Raw genomic sequence first — 24347 nt, 5'->3', positions numbered from 1 at the left:
TGCACTGCGCCCAATTCATGCTGCAAAATGTGTAACGATTAAGGGAAGACGTGTGCGGTAGTTTGCTGCAAAAAGAGTGACTGGCATATTAAGGAATAGAATCGACCTGTGTCGCCGCTGCTACATAAGGACTGCCTGTGATGTTGGCCCTTCGCGATGCACGGCTTTCCTCGAGGATAAAAAAAGGTAATTCATCCGCCAGTGCTGTATAGATAACCTCCAAAGAAAGGACTTCTACGGAACGTCGACACCTTAGAGTGAGTACCGCTCGTTATAAAAGGAAGTAGCGCCACTTATTGGCATAGTAAGTTTCTCGCACGTTATCTACACACATCCACCCCTACTCGCACGCAAACTTACGCCCACCCTATCGCCAACGTATAAATGATAAGTTAATGGGCGAACACTTGAATCAATGTGCCGAAGCATGAGTGACGGCTACTACACCGACAAGACAGGAATGTTGGAAGCTGAACGTTTCGTGACGGTCCACAGAGCAAGAATACGTCTTTGCTACAAGCTACCGCAACGTACAAAACATTTACCTTCCAAGCTTTGTGTGCAGCAAGAACAAATCTATCACAGCAGAGCACACCCGTGAGCGATTAGGCTGAAGATAAACCATCAGATAATGGCCGCAGCGAGGATTAACCAAGGAACTTTAAAGAGTCCGAAACATAACAAGCGCCGCTGCTTCAAAATGTTAGTCAAATAAAGAACGAAGAGCACACTACTCCCGATTTAATTCATAAGCGGAAGGTTTGGACAGCTTGGAATACATTTCTAGCCCCGCTTTTAGTACAAGCACCGTTTACGCTGCTCGCGGCATTTGGACAAGGCGTAATGATGGAGCTCTGAAAGCACTTACATGTCCTCTAAAGCTGTGGCCAAAGCTTCGTGTTGTGCACACAGTCACTGTCTACGATATGCATCGAAACGGAGGTTTGCTGCGCCGCACCGGCATCACGCGCTTGCATTGTAAACGCGGAGGCAACGGAGGCAGATGAGGCAAGCAATGAACGTGTCACCACATGATCAAAGATGGCAGCGCCCACGGGAGTGCCGCGAAAAGGGTCAATACATATTTACAAGAAAGCAAACTTTACCGCCATAAATAACGAATTAACTGTATTTCTAGACACTTTCTTGCCGGATTTCGAAAATCGTTCCTTTCAGCTCAATTGGGACATGTTCGCCGCTAAAGTTCAGGAACGAACTGAAAAGTACATCCCATCTCACATCATTACCTCCAATGCTGATGCTCCTTGGTTCAATGCCCATCTAAAACGCCTACGTAAACTAAAAAAAACACCTATATCGTTCTACAAAACACTCACCAACTGACACACGCTTGTCTGCTTATAAGTCCTCATTCGACACGTACGTAGCAGCCCTAAAGAACGCTAAATCTAACTTTCTATCTAACGTGCTTCCATCTATATTAAAGACTAACGTTAAAAAGTTTTGGAGTGTAATCAAGCCCTTGCGCAATGATCACATAACTCTGGAAGACCTATCGGTCAACCATGTACCTAACGAACAGTGCGCTGCTACCCTTAACGACACATTTGTGCAAAATTTTTCCATTTCCTGCAATGACCGCCTACCTCCTACTCGCCAGTACGATTACGTAGCTATGCCTCCAGTGATAGTTGAAACTGCTGGCGTTGCAAAACTAATCGATTCCCTGAATCAAAACTCATCGCCTGGTTATGACACTATTAATGCTAAATTTCTAAAAAATACAAACGCCGCTCTGTTATCCTAACCAAACTTTTTCAGCAATGACTGGATACGTCTGCTCAACCTAGCCAATGGAAAATCGGGAAGGTGGTTCCACTGCATAAGTCAGGTAACAAAAATCTAACAGCCAATTATCGCCCCATCTCACTCTCAAGTACTTGCTGTAAGTCGCTCGAACACATAATTTTCAAACATCTTGTTAACTTCCTTGAATCAAATGCATTTTTCACACCAGCTCAGCATGGATTTGGAAAAACGTTTTCATGTGAAACTCAGCTTGCAATCTTTACGCATAAATTACATCGTATTCTCGATCGTTCATCACTTGCAGATTGCATTTTTTTAGACTTCGCTAAAGCATTTGATAAGGTCTGTCATTGTCATGAGTAAGGCGCCGACGGCGCCATAAAGAAGACAAAGACGATGTGATCGGAGCGTTCTGAACGGCGCGAGCGCGCGAGACGCGTGACCCGAGGCGTGATCGAGAGATGAACGGCGTTGTCTGAGCATTATCGACGTGGTTCCGGGCCAGGAAGGTCGCATCGCCAGCACCGCTCTGGCGACGGGAGACTTGAGGGTCTGGCCGAGTCCGTGACGTTGGCCGTCCATGGTGTGGCCGTCGACCTCGGCAAGTTCGAGTGAGGCTCCTGGACCGGCTGCAGCCTCTCACGGCAGGACCGGGCACCCCAGAAAGGACCCCTCTTCCAATTTGGGTCGGGGTCATCTGCTTTCCTCGCTCCCGGTACATTTCCCACAATCAAATCATAGAGGGGATCGTCTACACATCTAGCTGTGACTAGTCCTGTATAGAAGGATGTCGATATTTGGATCTGTGCCTCTGACAGATACTTGACTGACTTGTCTACCAAGATCACTGGTTTAAAGTATCCGGTCATGCTTTCATGCGGCACTAAACTTTTCCTCACTAAAATTGTATTTGCTCCTGTGTCTCTCAGCACTGTAACTTGGTGCCCTTCTACCTCGCCTTCCACTACAGGCATGTTCTGTCCTCCCTGTCCATCCTCTCTTGTGCTCATAATGCATGCAGTCTGATCCATGTAACTAGTCCTGCATTCATCTGCTCTGTGACCTTTCTTTTGGCACAACTGGCAAACTACTGGTGCTTCGTGACGATTATCTCTCACTCGACAGTTCATCGCTACATGACCCAGCCGATTACATAGGAAACACCTCTACGGTCCCCTTGGTCTGTTCATTTGTCCTTGATTCCTCACCTCTTCTACCGCTGCTGCGTGCGTATCTTTATCACTCTTTCCCAAATTCTTCAACCCTTGTGCTTCTACAAACTGTTCGGCTTGTTCGGCCATCTGCTTTACTGTTTGCAACTTTCTTTCTTTGAGAAATATTGCCAGACCGTTACTGCACCTGGCCAGAAATTGTTCACCTACGACTTTGTCACGAACTGCTTCATACGTTTTGTCAGTCTCTGAAAGCTCTATCCACCTTTCAAAGTAGTTAGTTAGTCGGCACGCAAACTGTTTGCCTGTCTCCGAGTCTTCTGGCTTGCATGAGCGAAACTTCTCTCGAAACCCTTCTGCCGTCAACCTGAATCTCTGTAATAAAGTATTTTTCACCTTGTCGTAGTCTAGTGATTCTTCAGCTGACATACGCCCATATATACTCAACGCTTCACCCACCAAACATAGGCTTAAGGCGTTAGCCCACTCGCTCTTCTCCCAGCCTTGCCCGATGGCTATTCTCTCGAACCGATGCAAATATGCATCCAAGTCGTCTCTTCGCTCGTCAAAAGGAGCCATTAATTTTCTAGGGCAAATTCTCTTTGGTCTGGAAGCAGCTGAGTCAGATGACGCCGATCCGGGTGAACTTGTGCCTTCGCGAGAACCCGCGCCCATCTCCGCTAGTCTTATCTTTAGTTCTAGAATTTCCTTTTCGCTTTCCTGCTGTTCGCGTACTTGTTCATGTTCCTCGCGTGCTCGTTCATGCTTCTGGCGCTCTCGTTCGTGCTCCTTCTCTTTCTCTTGACGAGTGTACTCGAAGAATGTCATCGCCTCATCCTTAGACATATTCAAATCCTTTGCTATTGCCGCCAAACGCTCCCACTCCATCTTTGCTACTGCCGAGTATCGGTGACTGGGCTAAGATAGAATCCGGGAACGGATCCTGGCAGGCTCGCCAATTGTGATGTTTTTTGTTGTCACTGATCTCGGGGGCGTGCGGGTGTTATGAGAGATGGAGAGGGAAGACGGATGGCGACACAGCAAACAGATTTTATTTACACGCTAACTCAAAAACCTCAAACCAAAAACCCAAAAACACCCTGAACTAGAACACAATGCATAAATAAATGTTAACAAAAATGTACAACCTAATGAATCAATAAATATCCTTAACTTCGCCTCCGTTAGTCTTAGGCCCTTCCTACCCCAAAGTCTGGCATCACTGGCCTACTGTAGTGACGATAGAAGAAAGTCTTTCTTACGAAAGTCCGTCGATGCGCGTATTTTCCCGGCCGGAGTCTTGTCAACTCTTCAATGTGGTTGTTTCGCCGACCGTCGCATAAAGGTTGCTGCGTAGAAGTCGGTCTTTCAACTGGCTCGTCTCGGAAGCCTGGGTAACCCGGTCGCTGTTGCTGACGTGGCCGGGAGAGGTGACGGGTTAGGCCTAACGACATCCTCGGCCGCTGCTTCCGTCTCGCTCCTTTCCCGAGTGCCGACGTGGCGTTCCGGGGATCATCGAGCGTGCCGGTCTGCCTTGGAAGAGGGGTCCTTTCTGGGGTGCCCGGTCCTGCCGTGAGAAGCTGCAGCCGGTCCAGGAGCCTCACTCGAACTTGCCGAGGTCGACGGCCACACCATGGACGGCCAACGTCACGGACTCGGCCAGACCCCCAAGTCTCCCGTCGCCAGAGCGGTGCTGGCGATGCGACCTTCCTGGCCCGGAACCACGTCGATAATGCTCAGACAACGCCGTTCATCTCTCGATCACGCCTCGGGTCACGTGCCTCGCGCGCTCGCGCCGTTCAGAACGCTCCGATCACATCGTCTTTGTCTTCTTTATGGCGCCGTCGGCGCCTTACTCATGACAGTCATAAACTTTTACTTTATAAACTAAGTCAGCTGAACCTTGATACTAACATCCTGAAGTGGATTGAATGCTTCTTATCTAATCGCACTCAATTTGTAACCACAAACGGCCATAACTCACCACTTCAAAGCTTAACTTCCGGTGTACCGCAAGGTTCAGTGCTCGGGCCTCTTTTGTTTCTCATTTATATTAACGACCTCCCTTCTTCTCTATGATCTAACATTCACTTATTTGCTGATGATTGTGTTATCTTTTGTGAAATAACTAATGCAGAAGATCCTAACCAGCTGCAGTCTGATCTAACTACTGTAGCTAATTGGTGCAAAAATTGGTTAACGGAACTAAACGTTGGCAAATGTAAAGTGATGCGTGTGTCCCGAATAACAAACAGCATGCGTACAAATCGCCTAAATAATGTTCCCTTGGAAATGGTTAACACTTACAAATGCCTAGGTCTGCTAACTTATCTTGGAATGTACGTAATTAGCCATGCTAACCACATGCTTGGCTCTACCTGCGCTGTAACTTTTCCACTGCCAGTTTTTCATTCCCAAAAATGCTTCTTTATACTACCCTTATACATCCGAAACTAGAATATGCATGCGCTGTTTGGGATCCTGGCACTGATAAACTAATTAATTCATTAGAAATCGTTCAAAATAATTCAGTTCGTTTCATCTTACGTAATTCCAATAGAACGGCAAATGTGTCTGCCATGAAAACTAAGCTTTCGCTTAGTCTACTTTCTTCTCGTCGCAAAATCGCACGTTTAGTTCTTTTTCACAAGCTATACCATCATGCAACACTCCCGCAATGATTTCATTTTTTCAGCCACAATACGTATCGCCTCGAATCGACCATCGTTATAAGGTTGGTCTCGAATCATGTCACACTAAAACTTTTTTGCAATCATTTTTCCTTCGGTCATCCACTGAATGGAGCCACCTTCCTGCTGAAATCGTATCCATTCATGATAACCAAAGGTTTCGAGCGGCTTTAGCTAACATTGTATAATCGAAGCATTTTTCCTACTGTATGTTTGTAACCTAAGTGCATTTTGTATTTACCATTTTACCATCGTACTTTGCTACCAATTTCTTACGACGATTTAACCCTAGCTAAAACTGTATAATCAGAAGCCTTTGTACTTGAACGTTCTAACTGCTTTCTTATTATTGTTTTTATGTTTATTTGATGTAACCCACTCCCCTCTTTAATGCTTTTGGCTCTGAGGGTAATAATAAATAAATAAAAAATTTCGGTAGCTCTTCCCGTACATCCGCTCTGATCGTCTCGTGCATGTAGTCGGCACCTAGCGCTTGAGCTTCGGCGTAGTTTCTCAGCGCACGGCGGTTGTATTGCCTGGCTCGCATTTCAAGCGTCTTCTCGATCGTTGTGGCCTCCGAAACAAATTCTGCCACAGTCTTGGGCGGGTTGCGCATCAATCCGGTGAATAGATGCTCTTTGACGCCCCACATCAAGAACCGAACTTTCTTTTCTTCAGACATGTCGGGGTCGGCGTGGCGGAAGAGGCAAGTCATCTCCTCCATGAAGATCGCGATGCTCTCGTTCGGCAATTGAACTCTGGTTTCCAAGAGAACTTCAGCCCTTTCCTTTCGTACGACACTCGTGAAGGTCCTCACGAAGTTCTCGCGAAATAGGTCCCAAGTCACCAGGTCTGTTCTCAAACCATGTCCGAGCAGCGTCATGCAATGAAAAATAGACATGGCACAGTTTGTCATCGTCGCTCCATTTGTTGAATGTCGCGGTCCTCTCGTACGTCTCCAGCCAGGTTTCAGGGTCTTCAGCTGATGATGCACGGAAGGTCGGTGGCTCCCGAGGTTGTTGCAGCAGGATGGGGGACGCTGGGGCTGCCATTGGGGTCGTTGACTTGGCCTTGATCGCTGTGGTCTTCTCGGGAAGAAGTCCGTACTCCGGCGGAAGTCCTTGCTGCCTGCGGCTAGCTCGCTGATCCTTGGCGACCCTGGTGTTGTCCTCCGGTTTCGGGCTTGGATCGCGGCTTTGCAGGGGCGTTCGTTGCATGAACGCACTAGCACCACCACCAAGATGTCACGTAGTAGTGACACTGAAGTAAACAGTCGTAAAACTGTGTATGACGAAACTGATTCTTTACTGGGCGAACCTGTGCCCACAAAAGCAAGCTAGACTCAAAGCACAACGAAAGCGGCGAACACAGTCGGCGATCGTCGAAATCTGATCTACGACGAAACGCATCGGCTTTTATACGTGAGTCATCGAAGGTTCCAGATTAATCCCTGGTGCCCGCGTGTCTTCCAGAAAGTTCTAGACAATTTGCGTCGCTCATACAATCAGATTACATGAACGTCAGTGACGACAGACGACGGATAGAAGCATCGATAACGTTCTGGAAGCTCCCGATGCAGGCGCGACCTGTGCCGAGCGATAAAGTTTAATGTTTGTTAGCCAGTGGAAAGCGGCCACCGGTGAAAGATAAACATGTATATGTGTCAATATATTTGTAGACTTATCAAAAGCTTTTTATCATGTGCCCCACAGATGATTAAATAAGAAGGTTCGTAAACTGCAACTTGACGACAATACATTTTTGATCGAACAATTCATGTGCAGTCGCTTTCAACACGTCAAGATTAGAGATCACATTTCTAGCTGTACTGCGGTTATATTGGGCGTGCCACACGGGTCACAGGGGTCAGGGACCGCTTCTCTTTTTAATTTACATAAATGACATAGCTAACAACATAACTTCTAGCATACGCCTTTTCGCCGACGACTATGTGATATACAGACAAATAACTAACCCGCTTGACTTAACACGCCTACAGGCTGATATAACCTGCTTACATGAGTGGTGCATACTGTGGCAAATGGAGATCAACATACACAAAACAAAGCTGATGACTTTTCTACGCTCACTAATACTCCTGCGAATAACTTTTCGATTAACAACACCATAATCGCAAAAACACAGTCCTTTAAGTATCTGGGTGTGCACTTCTCGCCTAATCTAACATGGAACGTTCATATAGAGCATATATAACAAGTAAAGCTTTTTAAAAAACTAGGTCTCTTAAAGTGCCGTTTGTCAGCTGCCAATTCCGAAACGAAGCTGCATGCCCACACAATGCTGATTAGGTCAGCTTTAGAATATGCTTTATAATATGGCATCCAAATAGCTTTGACCTTTCAAGCCAGCTTGAATCTGTGCAGAACAAAGCAGCCAGGTTCATTTTATCTACATCTTCATCTTATCAAAGTGTAACGGTGTTGAAGCGAAGACTTCATCTCCATAATCTTGACACACGACGCAGGATATCTCGTTTGTTTTTTCACTCTATGTATCACAGCAATACAGTTTTTGCAACTACGAATATTCCGGTTCATCATATCTCTTAACGCAGAGATCGTCTTTAAGTTGAACCAATTTTCGCAAGACCGTTGAAATATAAGAACTCGACATTTGTATTGTCAATAAAGGAGTGGAACGATCTGCTGGAACAAATAGTTACCATTACTGATACATTGTCATTTAAGACAGAATTGCTGATTTATCTTGATAGAATTGACACACAGCAACCCTAACCTCATCAATGTGCATGAAGGCGATATTTTATATTTTATACCTCTTGATTGTAAGATGACATCTCTTGTACTTTCTTGCTTTGATTTGTAAATGCTCCATTTCTATAGCTTTTTTTTTGCTTTTTGCTTTTTTGTATTTCGCTATTTTCATTTGTATTTGAAACTTTGTTGTACATTATGATTGCATGAACCCCTCCCCCTCTATGTAATGCCCTCTGGGCCTTTAGGGCATTGCAATAAATAAATAAATAAAACAGCGCTGTCTCGTTCTTGAATGGGTGAAGTCTAATGGGAGCTTCCATGTGCATACATTTTTTAGTGTGATGTCATAAAAACTTGAGCTCATTATACTCCATCTCACAAGCTGGTTGCAGCACTGCCGAAGGTCTGAGGCGTACACAGGCAATATCCTTGCACAGCGGTATATAGGTCCGGGCATAACTAGCCGATTATCGGCTACACTAGAGTGTTTTATTTTAGCTCGTTACATGATACGGTATAGCAGGGGTGGGACTGTCCAAAGACATTTTGGCGCAATTTCTGAAGCAGGTCAAAATGCGTTTTGGAGCAGTTTTAAACAGACAAAATAGCGTTTCAGAGCAGCTTGGAGCAGACTAACTTTTATTTTGGAGCAATTTGGAGCAGATAAATTTTCAATTTGAAGTAGTTTGGAGCAGGCCAATCTGAATTTTGGTGGAATAATGGAATACGGCAGTGCACTTCTAAACTACGACGAAACACAGAATAAACTAACATGAAGTTCGTAGTGGAAGCGCACTTCGCAGCTATAGCATACTAGAGTATGGAAGAGTGGGTCGAGCGGCATCTTGGCGCATGCTTTTCTGTAAAGCCGGAAACATCGGTTGCACCAACGATCAAACTATATATTTCCGCGCCTACACTCATGACGATAGCGGAAAATATTCCCAAATTATGTAGTCCAATCGACGCTGTAACATAATTTCTGTGTCACCATATGTCACCGCAGACCAAGAGAGCCGCAATCAACCCTGGGCTGGTATAATGTAAAACTATTCCAATCTGTTTTTGTTGCGATAGCAATTATATGGACACTCCAGGCGCATTTCTGGTGTCGCCATGATGTTCCATACAAAGTCCAGGAGCGACAACATCATCGCTGCACACTACATACTGTATGTGAGAGTGAAAGCGTGAGGATGAGCCGACGAGGGTGAGCCGACGATGGCGGCTCAATCTCACGCCTGCGAGAGAGGAAAGGGACGAAGCGCGCGGTCTCCCACCGCGCAAGGCACCGGGGAGAGGGGTCGATCTACTGCGGTGGCTGCTGCGTATGACGCAGCCGCGCGGGACCTATCGTGAAAGCAATCTGCGATAGAGACATAGTGGAGTGCTGATAGCTTCGTGTGCACTGTTTTTCGCCGCTTAGTTCACGTTGAAGCGAGGCAGCACAAAGGTGAATTCGCTTGCTGCTGCTGCCGCCGCGCTTGCTCACTCCAGCGTATTCTCGGCGAGTTTCTGCGGTAACGAGTGAGATTTGTACATGTTTGCTTGTACACGCGTGACACCATGCTTGTGAATTTAGTGAGTAAACACATGTTTACAAGTTTATATGGCTGATAAAACTACTATTCTTTGTTCTTATAGCTGTCTACTAATTTGCTATCGTAATCGATGCTTCACCGTTCGGGCGATACTGCGACGTTTTATTCCAAATCCGCCATTAGCCCTTCCGCATCGTGATAGGTCAAACTGGCTCATGCCTCGCCCATATGGGCATAAAATCAGATTGCAATAGTTTTATGTTATACCGGCCTTGGGGACACAAGACGCCCGCCTGCTTCACCCGCTGCAGCGCGTGCCTCCGAAATATCTAGTTCGCTCGCAGCACTCTCAGCCTACTTGTTGTTTTGCACCTCAGCTAGGGAGCACTGCGCCGCTCGGCCCACTAAACCATATTCTAGTACACACTAAACACCATAGAGTAAGTATACTAACTCTAGAGGAAAAGATGGTTGAAAAAAGTGGGAACCGCATAGGTGCCACCATGTTGCTACGACTCATTTTTGTAGCACTAAAAATATTCAACATATTATGCAAAAGCAAGAAATTACACGTAGCACGTAGGCACGCACAACATTTGAAGTTCATTCTGTACATTTTTCAGAAAGATCGGATTTTCTAAATGATCAGAAAGATCATTTTAAAAATTTTTATGTAAAATTTACGCCGTCTAAAAGGTTGCGTTTGCAGGCACCTTAACTAGATGGCACTACCATATTGACGGAGGCTCGAGAATGCATTGATCACGTGCCTCGTCTGAATCGAATTTGCCATCTGCGCCTGCACTCCTGCATAGGGAAGCAACATGGCAACGCCTTTGCGGTTCCTGTTATCAATACATGAGCGCTATGGGCAGCTTTTAGTCTAGAGTTCGTTATAGTAACTCTATGCTAAACACAGCTGCCCTAGCCATTCCGACAGCAGCGACGACAGCCGGCAGTGGCCGTGCGCGAGCCTGCCACTTGCCGGAAGCGCTGAGAAGTCCAGTGTTATTGACCCTTTTCGCGGCACTCCCATGGGCGCTGCCATGTTTGATCACGTGGTGACGCGTCCATTGCTTGCCTCAGCCGCCTCCGTTGCCTCCGCGTTTACAATGCAAGCGCGTGACGCCGGCGCGGCGCAGCAAACCTCTTGTTTCGACGCGTATCGTAGACGGTGATTGCGTGGACGACACGAAGCTTTGGCCACAGCTTTAGAGGACATGTAAGTGCTTTCAGAGCTCATTACGCCTTGTCCAAACGGCGTGAGCAGCGTATACGATGTTTGTACTAAAAGCGGGGCTAGAAATGTATTCCAAGCTGTCCAAACTTTCCGCTTATGAATAAAATCTGGATCAATGTGCTCTGCATTCTTTATTAGGCCAACATTTTGATTCAGCGGCTTGTCATATTTCTGACTCAGTAAAGTTGCTCGGTGCGGCCACTATCTGATTGTTTATTTTCAGCGTAATCATTCGCGGGTGTGCTCTGCTGCGATAAATTTGTTCTTGCTGCGCACAAAGCTTAGAATTTAAATGTTCTGTACTTTGCGGTAGCTCGCAGCAAAGACGTATTATCGCTAGTCCCTCGCTTACTCTGTGGACCGTCACAAAACATTCAGCTTCCAACATTCGTGTCTTGTCGGTGTAGTCGCCGTCACTCATGCTTCGGCACATTGATTCAAGTGCGCGCCTATTCACTCACACGTTGGCGATAGGGTGGGCGCAAGTTTTCGTGCGAGTAAGGGTGGATGTGTGTAGATAACGTGCGGGAAACTTACTATGCCAGTAAGTGAAACTACTTCCTTTAGTAACGAGCGGTACTCACCCCCAAGTGCCGACGTACCGGAGTTAAAGTCCTTTCTTTGGAGGTTAGCTATACAGCGCAGGCGGATGAATTATTTTTTTTATCCTTGAGGAAAGCCGTGCATCGCGAAAGGCCGGTAACATAGGCAGTCCTTACATAGCAGCGGCGACACATGTTGATTCCATTCATTAATATGTGAATCACTATTTTAGCAGCGAACTACCGCACACGTCTTCCCTTTATCGTTACACATTTTGCAGTATGAATTGGGCACAGTGCATTAGCGCACACCCAGTTGCATTTTCGACAGATGATCGCACAGTAGCAGGGTAGAAAGAGTATGGTTTCGTATTCGTGCGCATTCGCTGAGGCAACGTATGGCTCGCGGCCTAAAGAGCCATCTCGTTCGTCTAGAGCAAACTGCTCCGCGAAAAGGGTCAATAAGCGCGAAAATAACGAGAAACTCTGCGGGAGGTGTCGTCACGCGGTGTGTGTAACGCGAATGACTGCACTCTTTTTCAGAGAACAAATCCGCTCGCTGTGCACGGCCACTGCCAAAGCCGTTCTGGCGTAGTATGGCACAATTTCGGTCAATTTTCTGTGTTTGGCGCAGTTTGGCGCAGGAATTTGCGTCTGTATAAAAAATGCGCAATTGGCGCAGGAGTCCTACCCCTGGGTACAGTGATACGTGACATGTTAGGGCCTTTGCGCAAACACGTTGTATACTGAGAATTACTGTGGCACTTCCCGCCGGTAACTGTAATAGCCACCCTAACCCTGGCAACATGGCAGCGCCTATACAGCGGCGACCACCCGCTACGATCCGAATTCGCGCTTGCTACTGGCTCTCCACCCTGTCAGCAAGAAACAACCGACAAAATCCATCAACGCAGTCTCATCTCAAGCTGAGGTCAAATAATTAGGTATGTTTTGTCGCAATTATTGAGATCAGCTGTTTGTTTTCACGCTGCTAGGGCTACCGTCGAATTCCAAGGAAGTGCCCCCCATCAAGCAAGTTGAAATTACCGGCAAAGTTAGGGGGGCGCTATCCAGGAACGGCACCAAAATTCAAGATGGCAATGACAAAATTTTCCTGCCAAAAAAAAAGCACAGTGGGAATGACATTAAAATTTTACTGAACATGAACTTTATTAAGCCAAAGATTTGTTAGTGGTGTTTATCACTCTCAAAACCCCCGAAAGAACTACAGCAAGAGCGCATCGACGCTGCACCGACGCGTAGCCGCAAGCGGCGGCACGAACATTGGTTATGCAGCTTCTATTCCAGGCAAAATTATGTCCGCTAGAGTACAGTGACGCGTAATGTTCATTTTATTAAAAACCATGTCCACAGTGAAACGTTCAGCACTAATGAGAGTTCCGATACAAGTCAAGCTCAGCTGCAGTGCATGGCTACCGACGGCGGACAGCGAACCGCGGCTCGGCCATGCTCGCATCGCAGCTGGTGGCGCCGCAAATAGCATGCTTTCTTCATCGTGTGAAATTATTGCGAGGAGAGGGTAAAGCGGCAACAACAGTAACAAAACATTGCTGCTTGGAAGCGCCGCCTGCTTCAGATTCGAAGTGAACTGGAAAAGGCCTAGCGACGATATCGGTGGCAAGTGATTAGCAGCGGTGAAGCTGCCGGCGACACGAGAGCATAGCCGCGACCACTCCTCTATCGCCGAGTGGTCTCGTCGCTGTGCCGCAGGGAAATCCTCTATGCCATGTGAGAGGCAGATCTCGCCGTAGGCCGGTGGTTCGTGAACTACAGACCGCCAGCCGCAGTTCGCCCCGATGCGCACGTGTGTCCAATAGGACACCCGGGTGCGACCTTGATTCGATGAAATGGCTCATCGGGGCACCCCTATGCGCACCGGTGCGATTTGCCAAATTTGCCATTATTTTCGTGGACTGGATGTGGCAGGCCAGTGTTGGTGCGGAGTGGGAGGGGGGGAGGGGACGCTTTCCCGGAACGGAGTGGAGATTTGAAATTAGTAGTGAAGTTAGGGGCGGGGGGGCTCTTGCACGGGTGGGGGCGCTTGCTTGGAATTTTACGGTACAGACACGGCACCAAACCGTAAACTTTGTTTGACTGCTAGTTAGCAGATGGCACCACAGCATTAGAATTGGTAATGCGCTGCCGATGTGGAACGCCATAAAAGCCTAATTGTTCACTGCATCATTAATTCACTAATCCGCTCTAGCATGGTACGTGGTGACGGTAGTGAGCAAACACCAAATAGACACCGAGCACACGCTGTGGCGAAGGTGAACATTTCTAAGGGCATTCGCCCATACTAATTAGTAAGGAGGATGCAAGGTAACTGCAGGGAAAGTGTTCAGGTGAAGCAAAGCCCTGCTGTCGCATGCACGTAAACGCAGCTTATGGTTACGGTTGCGGGAATTATGAAGGTTCATATTTCCTGCGTCCTTACACGCGCCACGCAAGTGAAAAGAGAGAGAATAAACATATTCATTATGTAAATGCAGCTTTGGAGAGGCGTCCTCATTCCAGAATGCCTTGAGCTCGGGCTGCGTCCTGGGCCCTCGCAATCAGCCGTTGCTGACCTTCGAGGTCGGAGCTGGCCAAGGCTCTCTCCCAAAGCTCGTTGGTGTGGTAAGGGTTCGGAGGATTGAGTGGTGCCTCTCTGCAACCCCCTACTGCCTGAGGGACCCGGGCTCTGCACAGAAGCAGCATTGCGGAGAGAATTGTGTAGGGGCTATGAGGTGATTTCTGGTTGGGTGGGGGAATGTATTACCTGTAGAGCTCGGAGCAAGCTTGGCTCCCCGGGTGGGGAGCCAAGCTTTCCGTGCGATGGCACGACACTCTTGGAAACCGGTTGCAAATGCAGCGGTGACATGTATGCGGAGCCCTGCGCTCACTGGACCGAGCCAAGAACAAGGCGGGGCAGTTGAGATCAGCGCAGCCACGAGACTACGAGCCACGACGAAGGAAGCAGCTCAGGTAAACATCTCATTCCCATCCTTTGTCGCGCCCTGCTATTGTTCAACCACTATCGACCCCAGCAAACGTCGCGGTCGAACCTAGCCCACTTCCATGCGAATCCCCTGGAACAATAAAGGTTGTTGTGCTTGTTATTCTATCGAGTGCTGTCGTGTTTCTGCTTGTCCTGGTACCGCCGAAGCCCGGCCGTACAAGGCAAGCACAAGGGAGTCGGTCGTCAAGCCTAAGCCTTACGCACAAAGGTGGCTTGAGAGAACCCCGAGACGACATGGATTGCGTCAATCCACCAACCATGGAGCACATAACAGGATGGCAAGCAGACGCTGAGCAGACGACATGGCGCAGATGAGCACATCTTCAGGGGCACTCGGCCTTCCGGCGATGCAATGCAGTGCTGCAACCAGCTTGTGAGATGGAGTATAGAGTTAGGCTCAGTAATAATGGTTGGCCAGCATTTGGATGGGCTGCCTCAGGCCTAGCTGTTAAGTTACAGTAAAATATCACTGATCCAAACATGTCTTCATGGAGTGCCTGCCTCTCTGGCAGAGCAAAATGAACTCACCGCATTGAACTTGGTGATGGCTGGCTGCCGGGAAGCAATGGGCGTGGCACCAGTCATCACCATGTATTTGTAGCCCTGCTCCTGGACAAAGCGCTCCAGAATCACCAGCATCTGCAATCAAGATAGACACTGCTGTCTAGCACTGTCAGCATTCTCCATGCCCACCTTGTCATTTCAAGTGCACCATCGACGCCAACTACCACTTACAGGCCCGCTCTGACTACTAAGTCAACAAGGGAAGCGTGGAGCCTACGTTTCGATGGCACTGGTCAGGGTAATTCACATGCCAGCTCAAAAGGCGGTGTTCAAAAGGTGAGACGCTAGCGAGACTCTTCCAAGGGGGTGACGAAACAGATTCCTCACGTGTGAGCTAAGTGGGATTCTTCAGAAAGTAAGATGCCTTGAAGTTGAACAAAGTTAAGAGTGGTAATGAGAAAAGCAAGCAGTTAGTCTCTACTATGACACTCTACTTGTCACATGCCAGGCTATGAAACATGGCACGTGTGAATACAGTTGAACTCACTTACAGCGATACCAGTTTTAACAATACACAGTCGAACCTCGATAATTTGAACTCAAAGGGGCCCGAAAAATTGTTAGAAATAAAAGAAGTTCTCATTAAAAGAAGGACTTATTCTAGAAGTATTCTTGTACCAAAGCACGATGCACGAACGGTGCGAGTCGTCAAATATCGCGGCGTGCAAGCAAACAGCAAGTGCGAACCACGAAACTGCCCACGCCGGCCAACACTCGCTTTCCAATAACGGCCGAAAACAAAACTTGAGGGAGTGGGCTAAGCTGGCACCGGGCCGGCGGGGCTGACGGTGCCAAAATGGCAGCGCGCGCACAGGCGGACCGTTGAAGGTGAGGGAGTTATGAGGAAGTTGAGAGATATGGCGAGGGGATCGGATTTGGCCTCGGCAACTCCGCCACTTCGGTGGCAGTTGTGGCACTCCAGGTGATGATGATTGACGACAATGATTTAATGGCACCCCCTATGAAATGGAGCGGTGACAGATAGTCACCTAGCCTGCTTTATTTAATCAGGTATGCTATACCTGTTTTTTTATCTAGCATTTTTGTATACATATCATTATTCTTTTCTTTTTTTCACTCAAGACCTACCTTGTACCGCTACCTATGACTCGTAAGAGATCCGGTCGTATCAATTTCTTGCCTGCTTTTTTCCATCAATACTCTAATCGTTTCTTGCTTATCTCGACTGCTGACTGGTTGATGATTTGGTCCACTTTAAACCCAAGCACTTCTGGAAGGTGTATGTGACCTACGGTTCTGACTGGGTGAATCCCTTCGCATTCCATTAGAATGTGCCGAGTGGTCTCCGGAACTTTGCTGCAGAATACACATGCCTCATCTAGTTCTGAACTATTCGAACAGTTCCAAATATATATCAGGAACAAGCGTTGGCCAGGGTGGGTAGTTTCATTGGCCGGAATGGGCCTCCGCTGCTGCTTCCCTCTGCACCGCAGCCACAGCATTCAAGGTTAACACGTGACCAGAAAATAGAGGAAGCAGAAGGGTTTACTGCCGCGTGGCTGAGATGGAGGCACGTATATGCGTGTTCCATTGTGACACAGAAATGGTTACATTGCCTTGAGAGATGGTAAAATTTCCGGTACGATTTTTTTCGCCTTCGCACGTGGCATGAAGGGGCCTCTCCTAAGCTTAAAATTTGCTCTACGGCGGGGTAAGAGCAATGCTGGATGGAGGCGCCACCGCATGATTTGGCACGCTGCTCAGAGCATTGTTGGAGCGCATTATGCTCGAATGAACTGTCACAAATGCTTGCGCATTCGAACTACCAGGCGTTTTCCCCCATCAGAATACATAACTTTGACGGGGCCACAGCGTCAGTTTGAATAAACTGCAACTTCGAATTAAGTGTGTTCGAATTAACGAGATTCGACTGTATTGGATATAATAATGAGCAACCAATGCACCATCAACTTTTGTATGTGTTCTGTGGTAAAATAAACCGCTTAATACAATGCTATATTGCCACATTGGGGGTTATAATTAAATCTGGCTACTGGGTGTGTGCACTGTAAAAAAAAAAAGCAAGGTCCCAAAAAAACAACAATGCAAGCTGCTGTGCCACACTTGCAGTTGTGCTGTGCACCCTGGAGACGTATTCTGAAACGTTCCACTTGGGCGATAGTTCGCTTAGGCGATAGCCGCATTCGATAAATCAACCGGCTGCTTACCGGCGACATCGACGTGCACTACCAACACGTGCCCTCGAACGCTTCGCAAAACACACGAGAGAGCGCACTGCGCAAGTGCAGAGTGGCTCGGGTGTGTTGTTTTTGAACGTATCGGCCGCAGTACGACACAGGCGTGTTTGTTTATCCAATATATGTCGGGAGCACCCGCTGACACCGTGATGTCAAAACGACGTACACCGGAACTACTAGGTGGCGTGACTTATTTTCTGCTTTTGCTCAACCAGCCAATCAGCGCGCGCCTGAAAGCGAGAAGCGAAATATCGCCCAAGTGGAAAGTTTCAGAATACATCCCCTGCACGCCACGCATTGTATCGCTGGCCTCATGTGCCCCTCCCCCTCTCACCGACGTCGGAGGGGTGGATGCAAGGGGACCGGAGAGGGGCAGCAAAGGCGGCGTGCAGGGTGTGCGACACAACACCAATTAGCCAGATTTAATTGTTATAGCCAATAATCCGGTATGGGTACATTGTAATAAGCGGCTTATTTAACCATAGGACATACACAAAAGTACAAGGTGCAGCAGCTACTCACTGTTACATCCGAGTATACTTAAAACCGGTAATGCTATAACTGGCTTAGACTGTACCCTATTAACTTGTGTAATTAGCACCCTATCAATTCGCGCACCTCTAAATTATGACAATGATTTATCAAAAAAAAAAAAGTTTACTATTTTGCACTCTCTCCGGGCCCGCAGCAGCCCATCAGCACACATGCATGCAGATAGCAGTGTGGGCATGACAGGACAAGCTGCGCAAAACTAGAAACCCAACGACATGAGCGTGAAAAGCCTTGTGCGCTCACGCATAAACAAAGTTCCGAACTGTGGCCCCCGTGATCTTCCTGTGGGTGATAGGTTTGAACTTCGCGCATGCTCTATGCGTGCTAGGGCAATATTCTTGGGCAATCGATCTCCGAGATAGTTTCGCTTTGGAGAGACTCGGCACTGGAAGCGTAGAAGTATGCGGCTGACAGCGCTCCTGGCAATGTACAAAGTTAGCTTGGTACAGTGTCAAAAATTTTCTCGGTAGTATACGCGAATGCATCTAGTGACGGGCGCTGCTGAGAGAAAATGACGAGAAAGCGCAATGAGACGGCAACTAAGACAGGAGGCAGTTGAGCGACGTGAAGAGGGGGAATGGACAATGAGAGGGCAGCGAACGGGAGGGAAGAAAAAAGGAGACAGAGAGGGAGCCATAGAGTCACTAATAATAACTCTATGAAGGGAGCCCGGGAAATCTTTTGGAGCTTTCCGCATGCGAAAGGGCGCTCTCCCCTTCCTGACAGAGGGGACTGTGCTGCAAAGGAGTTGCCGGAAGGTGGCGGCACTTTTCACGCGTCCCGGTTTACAGTTTCGCACAGGTCGCTGTACAAGACTGGACGTGCATAATCTCGCGTCATTTAATGTGCTGTCTCTATGGGGAGTTCAAAGGGACTGCACTAATACCGAACTGAATTTGAATTTGTCTTTATTTCCAACAGGTTGAGGGAGGCAAGAAAGAAAAGCTGCAAGTGCATCTTCAAAAATATCGTGCCCCCTATGATCACAAGACATAGTGCAGAGCTGCCACGTGTCTCTGACAACACAAAAATACACAATTTTGCAAGAATGCATGAGAAACACCAAGTGACAAACTCCAATACACAAGTCCAAAATAAATAGTTGCGCGCAGAGCAGTCACACAATAATTCCCACATCACAGAAAAAAAAACAATGTAAATGTAAGCAAGAAACTTTACACTCCTCAACTAATCTGCACTCCTCAAATAGCTGACCGTATAAACATGAGTGTTAGTCCTGCGGACTAAGTCGAGAAAATTGTGATGGCGTAAGGGTACATATATCAATTCCGGATTTGTTCCAAGCCTTTAAAAGCCCTGGTAAATTGTTTTCTAACATTTGTCAGCTGTAATTAGTTCTAAAATGGTGCACTGTCCAGGGTTCTTTGTCTCTTGTGAAACGTGAGGGGACGCATTCTTCTAAACATGATAATTTAATAAGGGATAGATCGTTCTTCCTGTTCATGTAACGAAACTTCTGTAAAAGTCAACGCCTATATCTTTCGTACACTCTGATAATTTTAAACCTGTCAAATAAATGCTCGGTGTGTGTATCGTACAGAACATTTGAGAGGACGCGTACTACCCTTTTCTGCAATAAGCAATTCGCTTAAATTTGTGTCAGTTGTAGTGCCCCATACGAGGTGACAATATTGGATGCGAAAAGCGAATAAGAGGTTATATACAGTATAGACCACTTATAACGTAACCGTTTAAAGTGAAGAACTGGCTACAACGTGGCCTTTTCCGACTCCCGTTTACCCTCCCATAAACTCCATGTATACGCATACCGCTTACAGTGCAGCCGCGTGAGACGAAATACCGGTTATAATGGCTTCCGTGGGAAAATCTCGCCGACAAGGACGGCAGCGAGCACGCTTATCAACAAGGTGCGTGCTCCCGGCCGGCATATGCATTATTCAATGCAATCAAACTCTCGTTAAAACTCCTGGACATCTGTTAATTCCGACTACTTTCGGAGCACGGTGAGTGAGGAGCACCGCAAATGTGCGACGCAAAAGAGCAAGAACGGCGCTAGTGTCCAACCAAAACGAAGCGGAGGAGTCCGCATCGCCACAGCCATCAGTTGAAATCGTATAAGTGAATGACAGCAATGTCGGAACGCTTCGAGCCTATTTGTGTCTTTAAAGCCTGTATTCCTGTGTTTACCGCTGCGCATAACACGCATTGGCCGCGGGCTTTCGTAACTGCGCAGTCGTCATCCACGATCGCGTCGATAGCGGCCGCGGTTTTCTCCGCAGCAGTTGCAGCGAACAGTAGTTTCGTTTTTACTCGGTACGCATGTCGGCCGCGTGCCTAAAGACTGCGTAGTCACCATCGATGATCGCATAAATAGCAACCACGGTTTCAACTGCAGTTGTTGCAGCGAATGGTCGTTAATTTGTCCAGACTCGGTACGTTCGTCGGACGCGTGCCTTCAGCACCGCAAAGTCGCTGTTCATAATCACGTCGATAGCGGTCACGGTTTTTTCCGCAACGGTTGCGGCAAACAGTTGTTTCATTTTGACTTGGTGCAAAGCTGTTGAGCTGGAAGAGCACCAGCTAGATCGCGATTATGTTTTCGCCAGCTCACTGGTAAAAACATATACGCGATGTGCGCACGGTAGTACAAAGCATGTCTACATGCTTGGTCTACCATGTTTTGCATACGTGCAGGGCTTCAAAATCGTTGTTTTGGTTATAGTGCGGTACCGCTTATAATGCAGATATTCGCGACTCCGGCAACTTACGTTATAAGCGGCCTACACTGTACAGTAAAACCCCGGTGATACGAACCCGGCTCGTACGAATTTCAGTGTGATACGAATTCGTAACATTCCCCGGCCGAAATACATTACTCATAGTACGAAAAAAAATCACAGCATATCCACGGGGTGAATGATGATGAGTGGGCGAAGCTCCGGAGGGAATCATCGGATCTCCCGCTTAAGGGGACGCTAGCACAAACGCGTTAGAAACGTGCAGTAACGTGCAGTAAGGGGGAGCGGCCACAGCGTCTTACGCAGCCATTTACACATGCCGGAACGTGCACCGCGTTTGCCGATGCCATCACATGACTGCCGAGAGAGTATACCCCCCGTATTCATAAACGCTCCTCGACTTGAACTTGACTTCCCACCGCTTTGGGCAGCGCGTTCGAAACGCCTTGAAGGTAAGGCAGAGAGGCCACAGCGTCTTACACCAGCTTCTTACACGGGCCGTAACGCGCTAGCACAAACGCATTAGAAACGCGCTAGAAACGCGGCCTTTCGTTAATTTTGGGTATTTATTGCCATCGTGGTGCGTGTGTCGATGTCCGCTTCGTGGCGTAGTGGGCTAACGCCGCGCGCTCGGAAGCGAGGGGTCCCTGGTTCGATTCCGCGCTACCGACACAACTTCGGAATTTTTTTTCTCATTTTTCTCAGACTGGTTACACACTACTACTACGACGACGGGGACGGAACGGGTGCCGCTATAAGGAGCTTCGCCCCTAAAAAATCGGCTGTTCCGAACGTGTTGCCGCGCCGCTACGGATCATACGAACGCGTGAGCAACAGTGACGGCGGCCGAGCCTGCGGGGCCACCGGCACAGACAAGCCGGCACAGCGGGATCTGGGCGGGATCCATAGTCGCCAAGCAACCGACTACGTCACGCGGCTGTGCAATCTCTCATTGGTCCCCACGTCGAGCGGACCGGACCACATCACAGCCTAGCCGATGCTTTTAGAGAGAAAGTAGATGAGGACCGCTGCTGCAACGACGACCGAGGCGAAGTCCCGACTGTCAAAACGCTCCCTGCACTCGACGTGCTAAGGCGTTCAGTGGTGTGCGAAAACATTCCCAAGATCACGTGCGCGCACTTTGTGGGAACCCTCGGGTCCCCTAACCGCCGCACGGGCAGCGAACGTCGCGTCAAGCGCATGCGTGCCAGGGAGAGTTGGGAGAGGGGAAACTTTCCTTCCGCGGGCGGCGCGCGGGAATCGCAAGCGCTATCAGCGCCACCGGGTGGGTCACGTGAGATCCCGCTGATATCGCCCGGGTCTCTTTGGTCTCCAGCAAGCGGCGACGGCGGAAGTCTCCGCCGTCGCTCCCGTATTCCCGCACGTGGTTAGTCAACCGCGTTCTTGCCGCGGCAAACGCCGTGGCCCCCCCCGTATTCCCCAGTTGGTAAGTCGGAAGCCCTTCTTTACCTAGTGTATTATTCTCTTCGAGGGAACGCTCAGCGATGTCAACTATATAGCTAGCTGGCCTGCTCGAAGTGTTAGTTGCAGTCGTAATAAATGCTTTCCGAGTGTACACGTGGTTGTCGTCTATTGTTTCCTCGAGCTTGTACCGGACCGCGGTTGCTGCGCAGGCATGCGCCAACCGCGGGGTTCGGTGAGCGAGGCAGAACGCCGTTGGCCCCCCCATATCCCGACATTTTGGCGTTCCCAACGTGGGGCAAGCTCTTGGAAAACGGGACGACGATCGGTTCGGATGCGAGGAAGCCTGAAGGCTTTGTCCGGACCAGCGTTAGGCCTCAGCCGAAGGCGTGATTGCTAGCTAGATCTGTGTGTGCTTTCTTGAGGGCGAGTTAACGCTGCGCCAGTGTCGCCGAACTCGTGTAGACGCTGAGATGTGCAGCAAGTTTTCTTTTAAGAGTACGCCCGAAGCGAGTGAGTGCAGCAGCCGGCGCGGTGGTCGATTTTCCCTGTACATATGTAAATAGCCTCCTTTCTGTATCTTTGGCTTTGGGAGCTGGGCGCCGGAAACGCTGGCTAGGACGTCAGCGGGGCGCAGTCCCAGGAGTCGGCTCGAAAGCTGCGGGTTGAGCAGCGAGCGGGGACCACTTAGCTAGGCCTGCATCTCCTCGCGGCGGCTCATTGGAACCCTTTATGGGTCTTTTGTGGCATTGGTATCCGTCATGGACGCGATTAGGCCTAAGGCTCTGCGGAGCTGCCGGTCGCATGTTCAAAGACGACCATGCCGTGACATTAGCGGGTGCAACCGGATTCGCTAGTTCTACTATACTCGCCCGAGCGGAGAAACCTCGTTCGAAATAGAAAGCTTATTTTGTTCAGATGAACTCAATATTTTGCGGGCGGAATAACTGAAATCTCGGGGGACCAGAGAGCGCTTTGTTCATACGAGCATCGCCCACTTTCGGGCTGAATCGGACCGGAAAAATTCGGTCGAGGCGAATAACTTCATTCAAACGAACTGGATTGTTTTTTTTTTTTCTCGGTGCCGCTTAAAACTATGCGCTGGACGGGTGGTTCAGCATCATGTCAGACGGCCGACGCTGCGGCGGCCTCTACTGCCTTAATTCCAAGTGTTTGTGGAGTGCATTTGAGCGACTTTGCAGAACGAGGGAAGCCGCCTCGACTTGCTATTGCTGCCATGGTCCACGCCCCTACCTGCTGTCTCGGCCCCTCCCTGTTCGCGGCCCGATGCAGCAGCACATGGCAGCCACGAGGAGGGAGGCCTACCATCATACTCCCACGAGGGTGCGTCGGTGCGAGGTTCATCGTGCCGGCGCGCGTGCCGCTTCGAGAAAGTCCTGACCCGCTGTTCCCGGGTGGACATTGCGGCGCGCATCTTGAGGGCAAGCCATCTTCAGCCCCCGTCATCGTCAACCACTGTGACGGCTGCCACATGTGGGCGGCCGCCACACAGGACTGTGCTGCCTATCAACGTGGATTCGGACATTTCCTGCCGGAGTTTACCATCGCATCTGCCCGGATACTTGGTCAATGCCGTCGTTCCAGCGATTTCTCCGCCGTAGGGCAATATTTAAGGGTGGAGGCATGTGGGAACCCTCGGGTCCCCTAACCGCCGCACGGGCAGCGAACGTCGCGTCAAGCGCATGCGTGCCAGGGAGAGTTGGGAGAGGGGAAACTTTCCTTCCGCGGGCGGCGCGCGGGAATCGCAAGCGCTATCAGCGCCACCGGGTGGGTCACGTGAGATCCCACTGATATCGCCCGGGTCTCTTTGGTCTCCAGCAAGCGGCGACGGCGGAAGTCTCCGCCGTCGCTCCCGTATTCCCGCACGTGGTTAGTCAACCGCGTTCTTGCCGCGGCGTTTGCCGCGGCCCCCCCCGTATTCCCCAGTTGGTAAGTCGGAAGCCCTTCTTTACCTAGTGTATTATTCTCTTCGAGGGAACGCTCAGCGATGTCAACTATATAGCTAGCTGGCCTGCTCGAAGTGTTAGTTGCATTCGTAATAAATGCTTTCCGAGTGTACACGTGGTTGTCGTCTATTGTTTCCTCGAGCTTGTACCGGACCGCGGTTGCTGCGCAGGCATGCGCCAACCGCGGG

General features: G+C 49.0%; 1 protein-coding gene across 1 annotated transcript in view; it reads right to left on the bottom strand.

Annotated features, from left to right (window-relative positions):
- Nucleotides 1-24347, bottom strand: part of LOC119435884 (DNA excision repair protein ERCC-6-like) — a 59409-nt gene that overhangs the window by 14971 nt on the left and 20091 nt on the right. Inside the window, exon 2 of the mRNA XM_037702583.2 lies at nt 15244-15354. Coding sequence (XP_037558511.2) covers nt 15244-15354 — 111 coding nt within the window. The remainder of the gene's footprint in view (nt 1-15243; nt 15355-24347) is intronic.

Source organism: Dermacentor silvarum, unplaced genomic scaffold (genome assembly GCF_013339745.2).
Source record: "Dermacentor silvarum isolate Dsil-2018 unplaced genomic scaffold, BIME_Dsil_1.4 Seq986, whole genome shotgun sequence".
In the NCBI taxonomy this organism is placed as follows: Eukaryota; Metazoa; Arthropoda; class Arachnida; order Ixodida; family Ixodidae; genus Dermacentor; species Dermacentor silvarum.
The sequence above is the reverse complement of the archived record's forward strand: the minus strand, read 5'-3'. Positions and strand labels throughout refer to the sequence as shown.